Source organism: Lycorma delicatula, chromosome 4 (assembly GCF_047948215.1).
Source record: "Lycorma delicatula isolate Av1 chromosome 4, ASM4794821v1, whole genome shotgun sequence".
In the NCBI taxonomy this organism is placed as follows: Eukaryota; Metazoa; Arthropoda; class Insecta; order Hemiptera; family Fulgoridae; genus Lycorma; species Lycorma delicatula.
Genome location: NC_134458.1, coordinates 52,710,079 through 52,732,387, shown reverse-complemented (window position 1 = coordinate 52,732,387; position 22,309 = coordinate 52,710,079). Strand labels below are relative to the sequence as shown.

The window sequence follows — 22,309 nt, the reverse complement described above, 5'->3', positions numbered from 1 at the left end:
TTTCGACAGTGTTATCCTTATAATTAGAGCGGCAAACGATTCGGAGCTTTGTGAATAAGGTGAAAGATGCGTAGTTCGGGTCGAAAATCGCTCGCGCAGCTCCTTTGTGTTGCCATGGCGACGCGGGGCGGGCCTGCGCCGAACCTTCCAATAGGATTCGGATCACGTGATCGAAAGCGCATGCGCGGTAGGGGGCGGCAGTACCGGGCCGGTCGTGTCTTGCCAGTCGGCTGGTGTCGCGGGCCTGACGTTGTCATCTGTTATAGTACACGTGTCCTTCTGATCGTTGTGCGGCTGTGCGCCATTTATTTATTTATTTATTTATTTATCTATTCGTCTGTCGGTTTCAACGCTAGTCTCTTTCTGTGAAAGTGAACGTGTGTCTACTAATGACCCGGTCCTGGTGATAGCCGGGCCCGGGACGACTCCACCGAAGGGAGTACGGATCGTCGTCACCACGACGCCTATACAGCAAGACCTACACCAGGCGGCTCCGCCCCCGTATGGTAGGCGTCGGGGCGGCCTACAACTGTTCTCAGAAGAGACGGGGACGGGTCCTGGGGCTGCCGGGTCCGGGGGACTGATAGGGAGCCCGGGTACCCGTCACCCGCATCCCTTGTTGCTGCACGGCGCCCCCTGTTGCGCCGTTCCTTTGCCGCTACCGGTCACTCAGGCCCACAACATAGGTAGGCTGAATAATGTTTTATCAGTTAAAAAGAACATAAAAAAAACCAATAAAACAGCCCGTAACATTAACCAATATCAAAGTACGGGCATCAGGCCGTAGACTCAATGTTTGACAGAGACAGATGTGTTTGTATATACTTATCATGGGCGCAAACACTCTCGACTCGACTGATAATTGAGGGACTGGACACGCACGCTTATCCAGTTAGAATGACTGTACAAGATACTATTTAAAAATATATACCCGTTTTCAAACAAAACCAACTGAAACAGATTACAATTGCATGCCGTCCTTTCTCCCTGTCCGCTGGACATATAGATCTTTATAAACGCAGTGTTATAGATCCGACAGTGTTTTTAAAATTACCAGTGTTTGCGATACAAAACTATACTTTAATGTAACGGTTTAAAAAAAACACGTCTACGGAAATTAACATCTTAATCTGTGTATTTTTGTAAATAATAAACGATCGGTATAAAAATTCGTGTCAAACTGATTATAACGTTAAAGGAATTCCTAGAAGTTATACCATTTTATTCGTTATTTGTGCGATAGGTACAGGACGTAAAATATTATTAATTTGAGATCGTTAAATTTGACGTAAATCAAGTAGCTATATACTAAATGTAAATTAAGCTATAACCCGCTAAATAATTAATAGAATATTAGCCTACATAACCTTAAATTAATTACAACCTACAGGTTTGTTTATTGAACTTAGCGATAAAAAGAATATTATATAAACTCTATAGTCCACAATCGTTGAATATTTATAAAAAAAATTACTAATTTATAGTATAGGTTAAAAATCATTCAAAATTTCTGTTTGTACATACATACATTGGTAATAATAATAATAATAATTGTATATAAGTCTAAATAAATATAATTTATATAAGCAAAACATTTTATTATAATAATTAATTAAGATTCCAGTGACAAAATATAAAATTATAGGTTAATTCGTACATAACATTCTTAAATAACCTTAAATAAGACTTATCAGGAATACATTAGAAAGTGATAACCTATAAATAAATAAAAAAAATTAAAAACAAATATTTATAATAATTTTCGATGGTGATAATATATATTTCCCGTATGTATGTGTATTTTTATGTAATTTATTAATAAATTAAACAATAACTTCTTCCTTAACGAGCCTAAAAAATTTGTTGATTTTCCAATTCCTAATTTAATCGAGATCTAACCTAAATTTGATTAATGATAATGTAATAAGATTTAATCCATATTTAAAAAGAACACAATATAATAGACTCTGTTAAATACTATTCTTATTTATTATAATATAATATCTAATGAATTAAAAGATTAATTTTTTTTTTTTTTTTTTAATTTCTAACATGATAGCTAAATAAATACTTACTTAGGCTTAAAAAATAAATAAGCTTAATAATTTTGAATTTGTTATTGCTAAATAATTATTTAGTTTTTATTTTATTAATATATGTTATTTTAAAGGGTTTTGTGTATATATATATATATATATATATATATATATATATATATATATATATATATATATATGAAAAAAAAATTATTATTTAGTCCTAGTTTGAAAAAGTATGAGTTTAAATCAAACAATTTCATTTTATTTTAAGAAATAATAAAGAAAAATTAATTTTGATTAGAATTTAATAATAAAAACGATTAATTAAAAATGTTAACTTATATTTAATTCTTTCTTTTTAAAGGTTATATCTTTAATAATAATAACAATACCTCCAAATTATATATTTACATAATATAAAAGTTTGTGATATATATATATATATATATAAATTTTATAAATAATCTTTTGACAGTACTATTAATAACGTTAAAACCGTACTGAAAAAACGTAGACATAATTATTTACCCCATAATTAAGGATTTAAATAACACGTATATAAGTATATTGTTTAAAAAAATACAGTTTTTCGTTATTCACAAATGTTGTGTAACTTCAAACTTCATTATTTTTTAATAATCATTATAATTTTCTACTATTTGTTCCCCATAAAATAAATTTATTTAACCTTATTTATTAAAAAATATTTATTATGTTAATAAGAATAACGTGCTTTATGAGATTTTTTTCAGAAAATAAAATTATGTTCTCGTTTAATGAGAACATTTTTCTATCTGATTAGGTAAATTGAAAATCTCTCTTTTTATTATGTTTTATTTCTTATGTGACAACTTCTGTTTATTCATTTATTATTATTATTATTATTATTTTTTGTATAACGTAATGATATCGAGTAAATCGGTTAGACATACATCGTATGTAATATTTTAGGAGATTTAATAAATAGTTAAATAATATATTTAGATTACTGTTTTTTAGTAGGAAGAAAACAAAACTAAGAAATAATTATTTGACGTAATAAACTTATGTAAATATTCACGTAATTTTTATTTTATAAATTACAAAAACTAATAAAACACATATATAAAATACGTTACTTTTTTTGCAACTGGAAATTTAATGTGTCGCAGAGTAAATATGTTACACGTTTTGTATGCTATAAAATTGTTATTATTGTATTTATTTTAACAAATTTTGATGTATAATTTCTCTTGTAATACATTTTTCGAATCTATTCTTCTAAAATAGATTTTAGTTTTTTATATATTTAAGTCGATGATTAAATTCATAATAGATTTTTATGTTTAAATAAATATATATTACATTATATAAATAATATTTAACCGGTTCTGATTATACTTTTATAAAATACTTAAACAAATTAAGAAATTGTGCAAATTGTGCAAAAATTAAAAAAAAATGTATATAAAAATTTAAAGGAAATTTGCGTATTATTTCAATATTTAATATGTAAATAATTATTTTAATTAAGGTTGGAAACTAATTTTTTATTATTTTTTTAATTAAATTGGAATATCAACAAAAAACTTTAAAAAAATATATAAATTTAATTAAAAAATAATAAAATTAAGATAAAATTAAATTTTAAATATAACAATAAATTATTTCAGTTGAAAATTTTAAATTATTAAGCAAAAATCAAATGTATTTTTTAAAATTAAAAAACAAAAATAGAAAAACTTACCGGTTAAACCGTACAGTTCTTACAAACAAATATTAAAATTTAGTATTATTTAAACAAAAATAAATAAAACTTATTATTGGCTTACTTAAATGTACAACTTAATTAAATATTAAAAGCTATGGAAAATAACGTAAAAATTTATAATCAATATATAAATATTTATAACGTACAAATATTTTTAAATAACATATTACTTTGTTAGTAAAAAAGGTTTTTAAAAATAGACTTATTTTAATGTTTTAGAATACATCGTACCATATCAGTTTTCTAGGATAAATTAGGATTTTTGTTAACTATTTAAATATAATTCAGGAAACAATTTTATAAAATGTAAAAAAGATAATTTATTGTAGTTTATGTATCAAAATATCCAGCTAAATTCCTTAACTTAGCTTAGAAACTACGATAAAAAGTGAACTGTGTTTTATTACGAGAATATTATATAATACGAGGAAATTTAGTTTAAAAAATTATATTTAAATTAAACGAAAAATATCCAACACTAAAAGTAAAATAACCTAAACAAAATTCAGCGATTTTGATTTTATTTTTTATAACTGTACAAAATCGGTCGTATTAAATATCGTAAGACATTTTATTTTTTAAAAGGATTATTAAATTATTTTTTCGGAGCTTTAATAATTAATTACGGGATATATGATATGAAACAAGGCGATTTTTTCATCGTAAAGTTAATGTAAGTGTTATATCCCCGTATTTTAAATTAAAATAATAATTATAATGATAAAATAAAAAATTAAAACTAACTATTTAATGGAGTAAATTAGCTTTTAAAGATAGGGAAAGAAAAACTAAATAAAGTCATTACAAACGTTAAAATAATATCTAAAATTTAAGTTTAATACAAAAAATTGTATAGAAAATAAGTTACTTAATAAAATTCTATTAATCTTTATCATTAATAAATTTTCTGTACTTTGAAATAGTTGAGCGAGATGTATAACTAATTTCGAACTACATATTTTATTTTTAAAAAATCATAAACATTTTATAAAATAGTATAACCCTTTTTTTATTATTATTTCAAACTATTTACCTTTATTAATATGTATTTTTGTAAATATAAGTAAATAATTACGGGTAATTTAGTTTTTTTGTTTTTTTTTTTAATAAGTTTTATGCTCAGATAATGCCGTAAAATTTCACTTGTTATATTTTGTTTATAAACAAAATGAATATTATATTACAATCAATAAAATTAGAAAATTACAAATATTTTATAATTATTGAATTAATTTTATACTTATCGGTTTATAAAAACGCTAATGGAAAAAAATTAGATTTTATTATTTGAATGTTATCTTGTACTAGCTTTTTTTTAACTAAAAATTTTTACTTATTATCATCTATATAACACATGTTTATAAAACAAAATAATTTTTAAAAATTCCCCAGAATATCTGTGGCCGATACCCTTAAAAGATTATATTAGTTGCTATTTAAAAATCTATTTTTATTAAAATTAAAAAAAAAAATTGGCTAATATTAAAAAAAAATAACTTACTTAGTTATAATATCATTCAAATAATATTGGAGGGTTTTTTTTACTTATGCTTAAGCAGGTTGGTCAATCATTATAACCTATTCGGCTGATTGTCGTCACCCGCGGTGATTTTCCCGCACGGTTGATTGACCACACGGATACTTCATTCTTCCTTACGTAACCGTTTGGTTCATAAATAAAGACTATCGAAAATGAAATTAATACTCAGAATTCTTCTTATTAATTTAAATAAGTTTATAAAAAATTTGCAGATTCTACCGTAGAAATTTTACATATATAAAAATAAAAGAACACTAAATGAAGTTAAAATACATTTTTATTTTTAATTATTTGTTATATATTTATTTTTAATTTACAAAAAGAACTATTTAAAAAAATAAAGGACTATTTGGCTCTTTTATACAGTTAACGATCGTACTTTTATAAACTTTTACTAAAAATACTTATTAATACTTGTATAATTGATATACCTAAAATTATTTTCAAATACATTTTGCGTTATATTTTCGGATTAATTTAAAGCTTACCGACTCGTTTTATGACAACCATTAAAAAAAACCGAGAAAAATTCTTGATTTATTTCGTATTCCTGTTGGCTAAATACTTCTTGAAAATTTTGTAAAAACAAAAATCTAAAAAATTATATTTATCTGACTATTTTTTTATTTTTTTTATTATTATTTACTTTTACCCATATTTAATCCCGTGTAAAACTTTAAATAAAAAATAATAAATCGAAAACATCTAATTGCTTGATAATTTTTTTCTTTCATCTTTCCGTGCCAAATTTCCCGTGTTTTTTTTTGGACCAATTGATTTGCAAGTGATTGATTAATTTTTCAAGTAATATTTAGTTCGGTCAGTATTTTTATGAGTTGAATGATAATACATATATATATATAATAGTTGTGGAATTTAGAAGAAAAATAATTTTATGAGGGTTTTTGAAGTATGGTCGTTAACTATAAAAAATTCAAACTTTTTTTTGTATAATTATTTATTTATAAAATGAACAAATATGTATTTAAGATAAAAATAATTCAAAATGAATTTCCTTATTACATTTTTTGTAACTTGCATTTACCAGAGTTAAAGAAAATATTATAGATTTTTCTGCAGTTATAAAAAAAAACAACACAGTTTAATACATAAAAGAAAAAATTATTCAATCTCTGAGATATTACAAACTTTCATTTATTATTTTAAATATTAAAGTACCTTATTTTCTTTTACCATTATTTTCTAAAACTTCATACGGATTTAGTATGAACGGGATTTTTTCATCGTTTCCTTTCGTGACGCCGAATAACAGAAAGGGCTGTTGTTATTAAAATGAACAGTTTATGATAGTTTTTTTCTTAAAATGAATATGATATATTCATAAATTCATTAACAAATTTATTTATATAAGAAGACATACTGTAGGAATTTTTATTTACAGGGTCGATTCTCGTAATGGACCCTTTGAATAAATATTAAATATATTACTGCATTATTTTCCATTAACAATTTTACTTCTCCAATAGGCGTATTTTAATCGACGAATGAAACTTTTACTTGATGAAAATTCATTAGGTATAACTTATCCTATACATAACATCTGAAGAAAGTACTGTGCGCCGAAACAGCTGTCATTTTTAAAATTAATTCTGTGAAAATTTAAAAACATATTTTGTTTTCATTTTCTTTGACATATTTTAATCGGTTAAAAGTATATCGAATTAAATCGTAGCTTATCAGTGTTTTTAAATTTGATAATTTTTTTCTGGATATATTTAGAATTACATCTTTTTTTCCAGCAGTTGTACAATTTAAAAAATATAATTTTACGGTTAAAAAACTGGTAGAAGATAAATTATAAATTTATTTTTTTAAATCTTATGATAATCATCTTAAAAGAAAATCCTTCATTGAATTTAAAAATTAAAAAAAAATAAATATTTCAGAAAAATTGCATTAAAAAAATTATATTTTAGAAATAAACCCTAAAAATTCGTGATTACGATATTATTTATAATTAAACCTCTGAAATTTTTTTACTAAGAATATCTATTTTCAATAACTTATACGCGTATTTATTTCATATAATAATGCATTTTACATTTTTATTCAATGTTTTTTCTACGCAAATTTTGTTAAAAAAATAATCTATAAAAAAACATCTGTTCATGATGTATTAAGTCTTTAAAGAAATAATCTGTTACAATTATAGTGTTACAAGTTTTTCTTATGTTAATATTTCTTTATATATATATATACTTTTATGTAAAACACTATTGTTAATATGTAATAAAATATTTCGTAATACATCGTATATATATATGTTATTGTTGTTATAATTGTTATTGTAATTTAATACCATTTAGCATATACCAATTAACAGCATTAACTTATATTTTAGCATTTAATTTTATATATATACAGGAGTATATAGTGTAAAACAAACTCTTAATAGATTATGTTAAATTCCTTATAAATTTATTTTTTTAAATTAATTAACTGGGTGTTTATAAATATATATACATATATTTATAACCATTAAGTTTCTTTTTAATTTGTTTTATTGTTAGTTTAAATATTTAGGATATAATAATCTTTTTTCATAGCCCTAATTACATGTAAATAGATCAAAAGAGTAATACAGAGATACGATACATTTTTTTCTTTTGATATTCGTTTAAGTTTAGTTCAATAATATTTTATCTTCCGTGTGTAAATAAAAGTTGTGTTACTTATATATATTTATTTTTTTAAATAATATTTTATTTTTATAATATTCTAATAATTAATGAGGCTGGATACTTTAATAATTATGTGTTTTCAAAAACATTATCATAAAAAATAAATAATAAGGCTACACAAAATGATCGTTATTTGTTTCAATATTTCTATCGGTTTTTCTTACAAATTTTAACTTATTTTTACATAAAAAATAATTAATTTAATATAATAAATTCAAAACTATTTTTTATTTTCTTAAAATTCAATTGATAATAAATATATTTTGTAAACAATGAAATTCTTCAGATTATATTTTTTTATCGAAAAAATAATTCTTCGTGAAATAAATAGAAACCTTTCAAATCATTATTATTTTAATGAAAAAATTAAGACAATTTTATATAGATTATTTAAAAAAATTATTTCCCAGTTTATTATTATATAAATTAGATCATACATATTTATTATATATAAAATCTAAATGCAAGAAAATAAAAATCTATATATATATATATATATATATAGAGAGAGAGAGAGAGTTAGGTTTAATCTTTTTCGCTTTGTAACAAATTGAATTATTAATTATATCTAAATATAAATAAAATAGCTTAATCCCTAATATCCCTAAAACACTGTCGTGCATGTTATAGCCGTTAAGATGTGTAGCTATTAAAAAAGCAAAATGAAATTTTAACAACAACAATAATAATAATATATCATAATTATTATAAGTAATACTCTACTTAAATTATAACAATAATAATAATATTTTACGTTAATGCATTTAACTTACACGTTCTTTTTATTTTATGTGTGTTTTGGAAGAAATTCTCCATCGCAGAGAACACATGCTCGCGTCCTACCTTTCTGACATCTATTGCAACATTAAAGGTATGCCATTCTTATAATATTATTATTTGTTTTATACGCGTTTTTTACGTTAGGCTATTAAAAACTATTAAAAGTGACATATAATAAAAAAAAAATATATTTTTTTTAAATCGTTTAATTTTTCGGGGGATTTAATAAAAGAAAGATAAAGATGATGACTGAATAAAATTCATTTGTAAATGAAAAATATTAAAAATATATATTACGTTTTGCCGGAAAATGTTTTTGTTTTCAAAAATAATATTACGAACCCGTTTTATTTTGTTTAAAATTTGTAAATAATAAATACGCATGCCATTTATGTTAACTGAATTTTTCTTAATTAAATGATTTAATTAAAATGTTTCTCTTAAAAATATGATGGTATGTATAATTAAATAAAAAGTTTTGTACAGATTTGAAATAATCATAAATATAATAAATAAAACATCGTATCATAAAAAACCCAAACGAGGTATAAAAATTAATATCAGTAAATATATACATAATTTATTTATATTTATGTATAATCATGTATGTACGTATGTCAATTTGTTATTGCAGCGAAAAGACGCGGTTTCAGTTCAAATTATATCGAAATAAAAAATATATATACGTAAAATGTTTTTAGTAGCCTACAGTTATTTGTAGTAATAAAAATAATGTATTTATATTTTAAAATAAAATAATGAATTTATTATGTAATGTTTAACTTTGGATTTTAATTAGGAAATCTTATTGTTTGTAATTTTACCTGTATCTATATAATTGTTATCTGTGTAATTAATTAACATCTATATAAGATTTCTGATTCGACTTCGTTTCCTGATGGATTTAGTAATTAAATATTATGGTAGATCATATTTTTATGTATTCGTTGTAATTCAACGGATAAATATTTGTTTTTGTGTGTGTGTATGGTTTTCAAAGATTTAATCTTTAAACGTCTTATGTTTATCTAGAATTATATCTACATACTTGAAACTTCATGAAAAATATAAAATTAATCGTTATCGTTAATAAATTTGTATTATTTTAGTTATAAATGAATTTAATATAATATTTTCAATGATACACTGATGTACTGGCAAGTTAAATTTATTTTTCACTTGATTTACGCGTAGGATCTAAATGGTTGTTTAGAAATATAGTTTTTTATATTTATTTTAATAAAATTTAGTTAAGTTTTAATAAGTTTGAATAATAATTTAATAATCATCTAATCCGGCTCACACACATCGTAAAATATTCATTAACATAATTAAAAAAATAATATGCCATTCCGTGAAAAAAGTTTTTTTCAATTAAAAAACCGTACAATTTGCGAATTATATTATATCTAAAGTTAAATATTTGTACTACAGATATTTTTATAAAAAAATTATATCTATGATAACATACGTACATACATTGATAAACAGTTTTCAATTTTTAAAAAAAAATTTTAACTTTACTGAAAAAAATTAGAATATTTTAATTTGTCTCTTGAACGTAGTAAGTAATGATTTATCTTAAATTCATATTACTAATTATTTTAGATCATTTTGAGTTAAAATAAACATTTTAATCTTAACAATTACACATTCTCGATCTATATATTTCATAATAAAATATTAAAGAAAGGTACTTTTAAATTCTTCAAATTTTAATTTGTTTTCCTAATTTAATAAATTTATTAAAAATGATAAAAAAATGGGTCGTAGTATGAATAGGCTAAGCGACAGTTGTATCGCGTAAAAACTTTAACGATCTTGAGAAATTATAGATTTTTCTTTTTTGTTCCGTGATTAAAATTACAACTTTACTTATTCCTAATTCATTGAAGTTTGTAAACAAACTTAATTAAAAAATATCCAAAGTAAAATTTATTTTTACTTGCATTTATTAATGATAATAATTTTTTAAACATGGATTATTTAAATTCGAGTAAGGATAAAGGAAATGTTTTGGGTTCTCCACAATTAAGAAGTAATTTAGTTTGTAGATATTATGTATATATATATATATATATATGGATTCTATTAAATTAATATTTTTAATATAGTTGATATTAACATATTACACAGCGGAATTAATTTAATAAAAAAAAGCCTTTTACTAATTTGAAAAAAGTAATATTCAATATAGATATAAATATAACACTTTGAGATTTTATTGCTATTGTTTTAACTGTTCGAAAGATTTTAATTATTTTAAACACTTTTTAAAAAGAATTATTATTTTTTTAATAATTTTGGAGAAATTGCTCGCAAATAATATAAAAATGGATAATTTTATGTATAGTAATAAAACTATTAAAATTTTATAAATATTTCGTAAACTGTTCTTTTAACATTTTTTAGAATTTTATCCTTGAAATAATATAAATTTAAAAAAATTATAACAATAATTATAATAACAATTATAATAATAATAATGAAAAACCAAAACCAAAAATCTTTTTAATAAAAATAAATATGTAGGGGGTAAAATGTTAAAATTTTAGAATTGCAAACAAATGAATCTGAACCCAGTTTTATGGAAATGTATTATTCAACCGTCCAAAATCTGGTTTTATTATTAAAATAGTTAAGAAATTACATATATATGTAATTAAAAAAATAATGTAAACTATTTAAAAAAAATAATAATTCTGATTATTAAAATAAAAAAGATAAAAACAATTTTACCGATCAAAGCAAAAACATAATTACATTTTTGTCAGAACATCTATATTTACGTGTAAATTTGAATAAAATATTTAGTGAAATTTTGTTCTCGAATTTGTATCGCATAAAATTATATATAAGCATTAAGACTTTATATAAAGTTTCTATTTAGCGAAAATAGAACAATAAATTATATAGATTATAGAATAGAACAAAAAATTTATCTTTTTTTAACGATTTCTTCTCTTTATTGATCACTAATCGTTTCTTATAACATTTATCAAATACTAGTAAAATCGTTTTAAATTTCTTTCAGTACTCGTGAATTAAATCACGTGTTATTGCTCACAGATTCTAGTATAAACTAAATAACTTTCATATTTTCAAACAGACATTTCCTTTACAATTTAGTTAAATTTTACCTAAATCTCGCGGCTGAGTGATATACTAATTTCGTTTAAAATTATTTCCCCTTTTCTAAGGAAACGGTAATCTAATTAATATTGATATTTTGGAACAGAAAATAATCCTTTAGTAAAGATAAAAAAATGTGAACGCTGTATTTTAGGTTGTTACTTTTTTAAAGCGTATTAATATGTTTAAGCCTAACTAGTATTCAAAATAAAATCAAAAATATATTTTCTAACGATTCGAATTAAAGTATTTTAAATTGAAAAAAAAATTACAAATATCCTTCCACGCTAAAGAGTTTATTAAATATTAAACGAAATTTAAAATTTGTTTTGAACCTTACACTTATAAGTTCTCATTGTACGTTCATTAAGGAAAAAAAGAATCAAAATAATCACTTCTTATTAAAACTAATATATTCTGCTCAAACCAGAAAACATAATTTTGTTTATGCGTAACACATCGCGATACTGAGCCCCTCGTATTTATATGAAAAGAATTGTTATTAATAATCCGTTGATATTTTCCGATCCGTTTAAAAGATCTTCCCACCGATGAATTTAAAATAAAATTAAAAGATTTTCACTTACAGAAAAAATATTATTCTATCGACGTGTAAGCACTAATTTAAAAAAAATAACCCTGAATTTTCTGCGTTTTCATTCAACACGTACACAACTAATATGTATTCAAATAATTTCAATGTACGGTTTCTATCCTTTTGTACTCATTTTATTTATTTATTTGTCTTAACATATACGGTTTACTATTATTTTATTTTATTATTTGTATTTTTAGAATAATTAAGGTTTTAACCACACACACACACACACACATATATATATATATATATAATTTGTAAAGCAGTTCCGATGAAGGTTTACCAAGGTTTCTGTCGATCCGTCCAAGCAAATGCTGGGACAGTCTCTTTTTTATTATAGGATTAGCTATCACACTTGTCATTCCTAACGTGATCTTTGTAATGTACTACTATTTACTTGCCTGTATTAAACATTTATTTATTTATTAATGTTTATTATTAAGATACGTATAAACTTAGTCTAGTCTATATAAAAGACATTTTTTTATAAATGTAATAACTTAAAACGGTTAAGAAAGTTTGGTTTTCTGATGAAAGTTATCACAGTTAATAAATTTTTAATATTATTTTTTCTCTTGTTATTTTAACATATAGTTTATTTATTTAAAAAAAAAAATTACTACGTAAATTTCACAAATGTTTTTAAAATTTTGTAGATTTTGTTCGTTATTTAGTAATTTAAAAAAACAAAAAAAAAACAAAAAAAAAAGGTTAATTATTGATAAATTCAACCGATTATATTTTTTGTTTTGTAAAACTATTAAACTTTTGAAAGTTTCATCTTACTTAGATTTCATAAAAAAAAGTAAAGCGACTAGCTTTTGTATATTATTTTTACCGTGATATGGGTCTGATATCTGACAAATGTCAATATTCTCCGGTGAATGTCGACACACACCAAGTACGTCGGTGAAATACCGAAATATTTGCTTATTCCGGCCTTCGCCGGTATTTATCGACAAATACAGATAAGCTCTGGTGGGGGTCAAAACGATAACTAAAAATTAAAACAAAATTCATCCGATACCAATCTCTAAGGTTAATAGATTACGAGAAACCCTCGTAAAAAAGTTTAAATTTTAGCCATACATAACCTGCGCTTGCTAACTTCGTCTAATTAACGTTAAATATACAAATTTTACATGATATTCTCCAACATTGAAGGCGATTAATAAAATTCACCGCATTTATAAAAAAATTTAATCAGATATTCAGTATTTTATAAATTGAAAGGACCAATCAGTATATACAGAATATGTTAACTGCATAGATGAATTATAACGATGCAAATAAATGATCAAATGGTTTGCCCTTTTTTCAATTTTTTTTTATAAAAATATTTTTATTCAACTTTCACCATCAGTACATGCTGAATGCGGTGAATTTGATTAATCGCCTCAAACGGTGGAGAATATATAAAATATGTATACTTAACGTTAATTAGACGAGATTAGCGAGCATAGGTTGTTTGACTTAAATTTAAGCTTCCTCCTTTTTTACGAGGGCTTCTCGTAATTTATTTAATTTAGAGATTGATAATGGGTGATTTTATTAATTTTTAGCTATCGTTTCGACCCCCACCAGAGCTTATCTGTGTTTGTCGACATATACCGGCGAAGGTCCGAATAAGCAAATATCTCGGTCTTTCACCGACGCATTTGGTTTGCATCGACATTCACCGGAGAATATTGACATTCTCTAATTTCGGTCTTTCAGAGTAAAATTTTGTTACTAAGCCGTCATATACATTTTTATTTTCACTATTCAAATTTTATTATATTCTTTATAATAAACGATATCTGTGAGGGAATCAGCCTTTCATACGGTAGGTCCAGGGTTTTAATTCCGATCAGGCATGGCATTTTTCTTAGCAAAAAAATGTTCATTCCATACTTCCAGGCATAAGCTTCAACATTATTTAATGAATTAGTCATCTATAAAAAAAAAATCTACAGGATTAATTTCGTAAAACTAAGTAAAAATAACACCTATAATTGAGAAAAATTAAATATTTAATTAATAAACAAAATTGCAAATCGATTTTAATTCAATGTTACCATTAAACTAATTAAAATTATATTATTTTTTCTTTATAAAATTGAAAATTTTTTGATTTTCTTAATACATTTTTCATTAGTATTTCTTTCATGAAAAATGTTGTTTTCAAACTATGGGGTCGGCTTTCAACATCTAGCAAAATTAAAAATAATAATATCTCTTATGATTTTTTTACATCATCCTGCAGTAATAATATTTCACTATTCTTAAAACAAAGTAAAAATAGGCATGAGATATTTTGATATGATATATATAAAAACTTAGTCATACACAAAAATCTAGCTAATATGTTCAATGTCCATCCAACAAAAATAAGAAATTACATTGAGTGATTGGTTTATACAGTTGGATATTTAACGGTGAAAAAAAATGCTGTTGGTACTGCTTTATATTAGAGCAATATCAAAAAATTCTATTTTTGATGGAGGTGGTGTTCTGTACTTAAAGATCATACATTTTTGAAGGAAAATAATTCAAGAATTAATTTTTAATTTTGATTAGCCGTTTTACACCAACCGATAAATGGAATAATTTTTACCTAACTGTAACCGATTTAAAACAAAACATAATCGCATTTTTAATTTTTTATTATTTAAAGAATGCGATCATCATAACGGTCGTTGAAAAATAACTTCAAAGGACCGGGCGAGGAAAGAATTTAAACAAATAACGTCTTTTTTTTTCATCTTTTTCATTTTTAATTCATCTTTATTTTTTAATAGTAACTTAAACTTATGGATTTGATAAACTATTAAAACATTTAATTTTATAAATAGTTATTAACAGTAAGTACATTATCAGGTGGTTCACATGAGTTTCTGGCCGGCGGTTTTGAAACATTCAACTTTAACATTTCTTTTCTTTCTTTTCCTGTTTAGCCTCCGGTAACTACCGTTTTTAGAATACTTCAGAGGATGAATGAGGATGATGTGTATGAGTGTAAATGAAGTGTAGTCTTGTACATTCTCAGTTCGACCATTTCTGAGATGTGTGCTTAATTGAAACCCAACAACCAAAGAACACCGGTATCCACGATCTAGTATTCAAATTCGTGTAAAAATAACTAGCTTTACTAGGAATTGAACGCTGGAACTCTCGCCTTCCAAATCAGCTGATTTGGGAAGACGCGTTCACCACTAAACCAACCCGGTGGGTATCAACTTTAACATTGGGCACCGTTATCCTAACTTAACTTTCTACTTTAAGAACGGCAAAATAATATTCAGTTTACTGTTAATTATATCTGATGATTGAATATAAGAATTTACTTCTAATAAAACAAATGAAATTTTTCGGTTCAACCGGTATAAATTTTGTTTATTATTATTAATCATTTATAACCCGCCGAGTTAGTCTAGCGGTTATTAAATTCGTCATTAAACAATCAGTTGCTTTACGAAAGTCGAGAGTTGAAAGGTTCGAATCTTTGTAAAGGCAGGTACTTTTATACGAATTTGAATGCTGGATTGCGGATACCGGTGTTCTTTGGCGGTCAGACTTCAATTAACCACACGTCTCAAAGTGGTCGACCTGAGTCTGTTCCAGACTACATGTTTACCGATACATTTACACTTAATTACAGCTACATCTGGTCTGGCAAGCCGGTAGCAGTAATTGCATTTTTCTATACATACTCACCCAGACCCGGCAGTAGCCGGAAAAATGGTTGGATATATATTATTAACTATTTATACATATTTTCAAGCCCTACTAGTCACAAATTGAACCGATTTCGATGTTTTTCGTTTTATTTTGTAGAGAAAGTATTTATTATAGTCCGGTCGTAAGTTTAGTTAAAAATAACTTAATGTAAGTGTTTATGAACGAAAAATTACACTTTTTACATAGACATAGAAAGTATTTTCTACTATTTTGTCGTCCCATCGCTTGGTATGGAATTATTATTGAATAATGGTATATAAAGTGAGATCATTTTTTATTTCATTAAAATTCTTTCAGAGAATCGTACTTTATATTCAGTAGAGGGTTTTTACTCGTTCATCTTAATTTATTTTTTATTTTTATAATTTTTATAAAGTCAGAATTATCGCCTTTTTTTACGAAATTAAATAAAACTGACTTCAAAAAAAAAACTGTCTCATAATATTTCAAATAATAGTACTTTTATAGTTACTTGTTAAAGATTAATTTTTTTTAAAGTTTATATGTTAAAGGTATTTTGTAGGTAAAGTACCGTATAACAATAGGGGAATATGTGTATGTATCCGACATAAAAAATAAGAATATATGTTAGTTATATGTAGTAGTTAAGTTGTTCGTTGTTTGGCAAGCTGTTAGTATTTTTATTTTAAGTTAACACCGACTAAGTCGACATTTAAAGAAGAAACGAAAAATATATATATTTTTATTATTTTTTTTAATTTTAAAAGCGATTTTTGTGTTTATCGTTTTTTCTTATATTGTAAAATATCATTCTAATTTTGTAAAGTAATAATTTACAAAATAATTTAATCATTTTTAAAAATTAAAATACAGGATTACTGAATTACAATTATACAATGTACATTACCTCATTTTTAGGTCGGCCTCGCTTATGAAAAAAATACTGTTATTTTTAACTTAAAAATATATGATTACTACAGGTTTTTTATTTTATATATTTTCTACCGTTTGACTGTTTTCTCCATTCAGATAAATAATACGAAATTCAAATTGTTTTCATACGACTTTTTTTATTTTTAGAAGTAAATAAAATAACTCGATTGTAATGAAGTGCTCTTAGATTTTGCTGTTCATTTTATGTTAAAAGTTTCAAAATATTATGATTTTAACACACACACATATATATATATATATATATATATATATAAAATAGAATTTTCTGCTCCAGGAAAATGTAAAAATACAAAAGTTTTTGAAATATATTCGTCCGGATCTCCGAGTAATCGTACATATTTTTTTATTATATAAGTGATAGGCTGTTATAAATTAAGGTTTACGGAAATAGATATTCGATCTGTTATAACGATAAAAAAATGATTAATGGTTAAACAGTAGAAATTTGAGAAACAATACATTATAATAAATCAATACAAAGTCAAATACTTTAGAAAATTTTTAATTGTTTAGATTGTTATAATGTATTGGATTTATAATTTTTTCTATTAAATTAATCAAAAGAAAAGAGATGTTTGTTTTGGCAGAACCATGTAACGTATTTTAACAATTTTTTTTTTCGCTTTAAATCTATATCATGCACTCATTACATCCATATTCTAGTTAAAACTGTATTCATCAGTCATTTCAAGTTTCAACTGATTATCTATGCCTAATAACTTAAACAAAAAAACATATTCCATGAAATCTACGCATTTAAAATATGAAAACGTATTTTATAATTTAAAACGATATAAAATAAAATTACAGCTAAATAAATAAATAAAAACAGTCGTTTAGTCATAATGATATATTAAATGTGCGGTCAATAAAAAGAAGAAAATTTTTAACACCAATTTAAACTGGTTAAAAAAGACCGTTAAAAAACGTGTAAACAAATAATATGAAATTACTGTAGTAACAAAAAAATAATAAAATAAAATACATTAACAAAAAAAATAGATAAATAAAAAAGGACGAAAATACAAGACTGTTATTAGAAATACGTTCCGGTGTGTGCACTGAATTTGATAATAGTTAAAAGAGTAATACCATAGGAGTTTTATCTTGTTTTATGTTCAATGATACGTAAATAATTTGTAAGTGTAATGTACTGGGACGTAAAATCAAAGTCTTAATAAAAAATAAATAAAATAAAATTACAAAAAAAATTATAAATGAAACGTTTAGCTAAATTAGTATTTACAAAATACACCGTTTAAAAAATTATAAATCGAACTGGATTAAATTTATTGCTAAATTATGCTTTGAAAAAGAAATAGATTTTATCGAAATGAATTGCAAATTTTATTGATAAAATGACCGATTATTATCTAATAAGATAATTAATCGCATTAAAATTTTAATTATAGTAATCTAAATATTAAACAACTTTTATGTAATTTAAATTACGAAATGCATTTTTAAATTGTATAAAATTTATAATTCTGCTTTACCTTTGTTAATCCGTAATTTAATTTTTAAATTTTTATTGAAATTATATTTTTTAAATATTTACTTGCGTACAATCAAAAATCATCTTACAAAACTTCTGTGCATTCTAATTTAATTTCAGAAGGATTTCATGTCATCACTGTAGACTAAATTTATAACAACAACGAATACAATAAAATTCAATTTAAAAAAATTAATTAAATTTTTTCTACAATATTTTTTCCGATATGTGAACATGCATTTAATAAATTTGTATTATTTCCCTATAATGCAACAGTTTCGAAATTTATAAGATACCTAATATATTTTTATCGCACAGACAGTATATATTTTTAGACACACATTTTTTAATTTTATCCTAATGAATATCAAAAATGTACCGATGGCGGCTCTACCGAATTAGTAAAAAAACAGAAAAAACAAATTATTTTCTTACTAATATTGCATTCTTTAAGAAACTTTGCCGAAACAAAATTCATAATATCTGTAAATAAACATTTTCTAAACTATTTTAGAATTATTAGGTCGGCATTCTACCCATTTTTTTAGTAAATAAAAAAAGTTTTTCACTTATTTTATATAAAACTTCACAAAAAAAAAGATAATTTTGTGCAAACTCTGTTTATCTAAATCTCTTGTAAGTATTATTTTATATATAAATTCTTTAAGAACGAAAATTAAAACCGGTACACTTCAATGAAATTTTTTATGCAGAAAAATTTACCAGGGTTAAATTTCATTCTCTTAAATTTTTGTATTCCTGTAATGCTTCCTTGTAAAAAAATTTAAACGTTGTTTGAAACACTGAAATATGTACAAATATCTGTCGGTATCCCAGTGTTACTGAGTATATATACGGTAATTAATTAATACTACAATAATACGATTAAGAGCGAATTAAAACGAAGCTGATATAAAGACAATGATGATATTCCTCAGTTTTTTGTTTTATTTTGATAATCTAAAGCTATTTTGACTGTATTATATTAATATATAATTTTAAAAAAAAATCTTATTTACAGGCATTTTCATATCGTTAATATAAACAGGATCGTGGTTATTACAATTTCTTTTTTAAAAACATTAAACTCACCTAACTGAAAATAAAGTTCATTTCGAATAGCATATATACGAACGAAGTCGCAGGTTTTACAAATTTCTATTAATTACTTATTTTCATGATTATTCTACGTCTACAAAAAAAAAAAAAAAACTGGAAGAAATTACTTAACGTAAAATTTGAAATTTTTTACACCTTACGCGGTAACAACGGATTTAAATGTGATAAAATTACCGTAACCCTGATTGCAATTTGGACTAAATTTTATTTAATATATTAACAGGAGGGTGTTACCTCTTTTGAAAATAAAATAGTTTTTTTAATATTTACTTTTAAGAGAGTTAAAACTCGTATTTTCAAATTTTATTAATTATTTTCCTTTATGTAAATATTTAAATAAATAACATTAAAACACATACAAATATTTATTTATCTTTTAAGGTAAATAAATATTTTATTCAGATTATTAATTATAATAACTCATCATAAACGACAGTTTTGATACTTTAAGAATAAAACACAAAACCACTATCAGCATTTACATGGAAGGATGAAGGGAGATCGTGGAAAAATATGCATAAATAAAATCTGTGTAGAAGAAAGAAACAATTTTGAAGACGTTAATTTCTTAATGCTAACTTATGTATAATACCTATTATCTAAGAACTAATCAACAAAATAATATTATTTCAGTATAAGAAACTATTTTAATTTAATTTCGAATAACTTCAAATGCTGGCTGGTTTGAAATTTTCATTTGATAGACTGTAACTCGGAAACCAAACTCAAACAAATTTCATACTACTCGTTTGAAATAAATATTTTGATTATTTGATTTTACAAAAATCTTTTATTTTTCTATCTCATTAAGAAATTCATAATTTCTTTAATTTATTTTTGTTTTGAATTATTAAATATAGATATGATAAATTTTAATTTTCTATGTAACTGAGAAGCATTACGGTGTTTGCTTAGTCAGGTGATAGAATACATTTATATAAATAATAGGTGTATACATGAACATAAAGATTACGATGATACAGCATAGTAAAGCTATACATATGTCAAACAATAAGAAAAAAGGAAAAAATTCATAATTAGATAACCGATTTAATAATAAAAAATAACATCTTAAGAAATTTGAAAATGGGACAAAACACTAAAAAAACGATTTAGTATAGTTTCTTACGTACATATTTTACTTTAGATATTATATTTTCAAAAAAATGGGATCAAAAATTAATATTTGTAGAACATCTACTTTTTAAAAAATTTGATTAGATTTTTGTTGGATCGGTTTAAGCACCTTAGTTTAAAATGCTTTTTATTTTACTGCTAACGTTCTGGTTTTTATAGCACAATATTATATTCATAGCAATAACCAGGCATATAAAATTAAAATCATAGCCCGTGAAAAAAGGTAAACTTGAAAAATTATTTTTTTGGTTTTTGGGGAATCTCATATTAATTGAATAAGTCTCCCAGTATTGTTGATATACAATTTATATAATGAACCTTTTAAAAAGAAATATATTATAAGCTGATATTTTAACACGCTGGAGAAAACGCACACACACACACACACACAAAATATATATACATAAATGCAGAGTGTCTTAAAAAGAAATAATGTCATGGCTTGTTCTACAAGTAAAAATAAAGAAAAAATTAATTTAAGCTTGAGTCTACCAGAAACGCCTCTTTTTAGATTTATATCATTTCGCCCTGACCTTTGTTCAAAGAGTAAAATGAAATCAAACTGAAATTTTTACAATTTAAATTAACAGGTAGATTTGATGATTTCATATGATTTTTAACCTGAAACCCGAATAAAAATAGATCTCAGAACTGCATCTCAAATATTTTGCAGAAGGTTATTGCAAATCACAAGTTTGGTGTCGTAAAATTTTTTTTTCAGTTTTGACTTACATTAAATTTTTCGTTAAATTACCAGTAAAGAAAAAAAATTAAGATGACATTTGTAGACAATTTAATTCTGGAAAATTTATATAAAAACCGTTGATTGGACAGGAAAAAGACTAAAAGTTTTGACTTTTAAAAAAAAAACCAGACCGAAATATGGAAGAAAAATATATAATTTTAAACCGAGACAAGATTCATTTAAATTGAACCCAACAGAAAAATTTACACGTAATACATCTATTTATCTACTTTGGCATACAAGAGCGTAATGATTTCGTTGCTTTTCTTTAAAAATAAATTATTGAACAACTAAATAAAATCTTCCCACTGATTTATTTAAAAGAGGATTAAAATGTATCCTATTACAGAATTAGTATTATTTTTTGAAGTCTTTAAATAATATTAATTTAAAAAAAATCATGCATCTTCTTTTAGCGTCTATAAATAATGTTAACTAAAATAATTTCAATTAATATTATCTAAAGCATTTCTATTTTTACTTATTTTGTATATCCAATATTTTAAAATATTTTATTAACTGTTATTTTATAAATATGCTTATTAATTAAACCATTTTATTTTGTTTCTATAACATTAACGATGTGTTTTGTGACGATCGAGGTTTTCATTGATTCATCCAAGAAAATGGAAACCAA

At 23.7% G+C, this 22,309-nt stretch overlaps 1 protein-coding gene across 2 annotated transcripts in view; it reads left to right on the top strand.

The window, feature by feature from the left end:
- The first annotated feature begins 256 nt into the window (after positions 1–256).
- The window catches only part of Lim1 (LIM homeobox 1), a 299,256-nt gene continuing 277,203 nt past the window's right edge, over positions 257–22,309 (top strand). The window contains exons 1-2 of one of the 2 annotated variants that reach the window (XM_075361932.1): positions 257–686; positions 8,837–8,902. In XM_075361932.1, coding sequence (XP_075218047.1) covers positions 8,860–8,902 — 43 coding nt within the window. In that variant the 5' untranslated portion in view covers positions 257–686; positions 8,837–8,859. The remainder of the gene's footprint in view (positions 687–8,836; positions 8,903–22,309) is intronic. The other variant, XM_075361933.1, reaches the window with a different exon arrangement.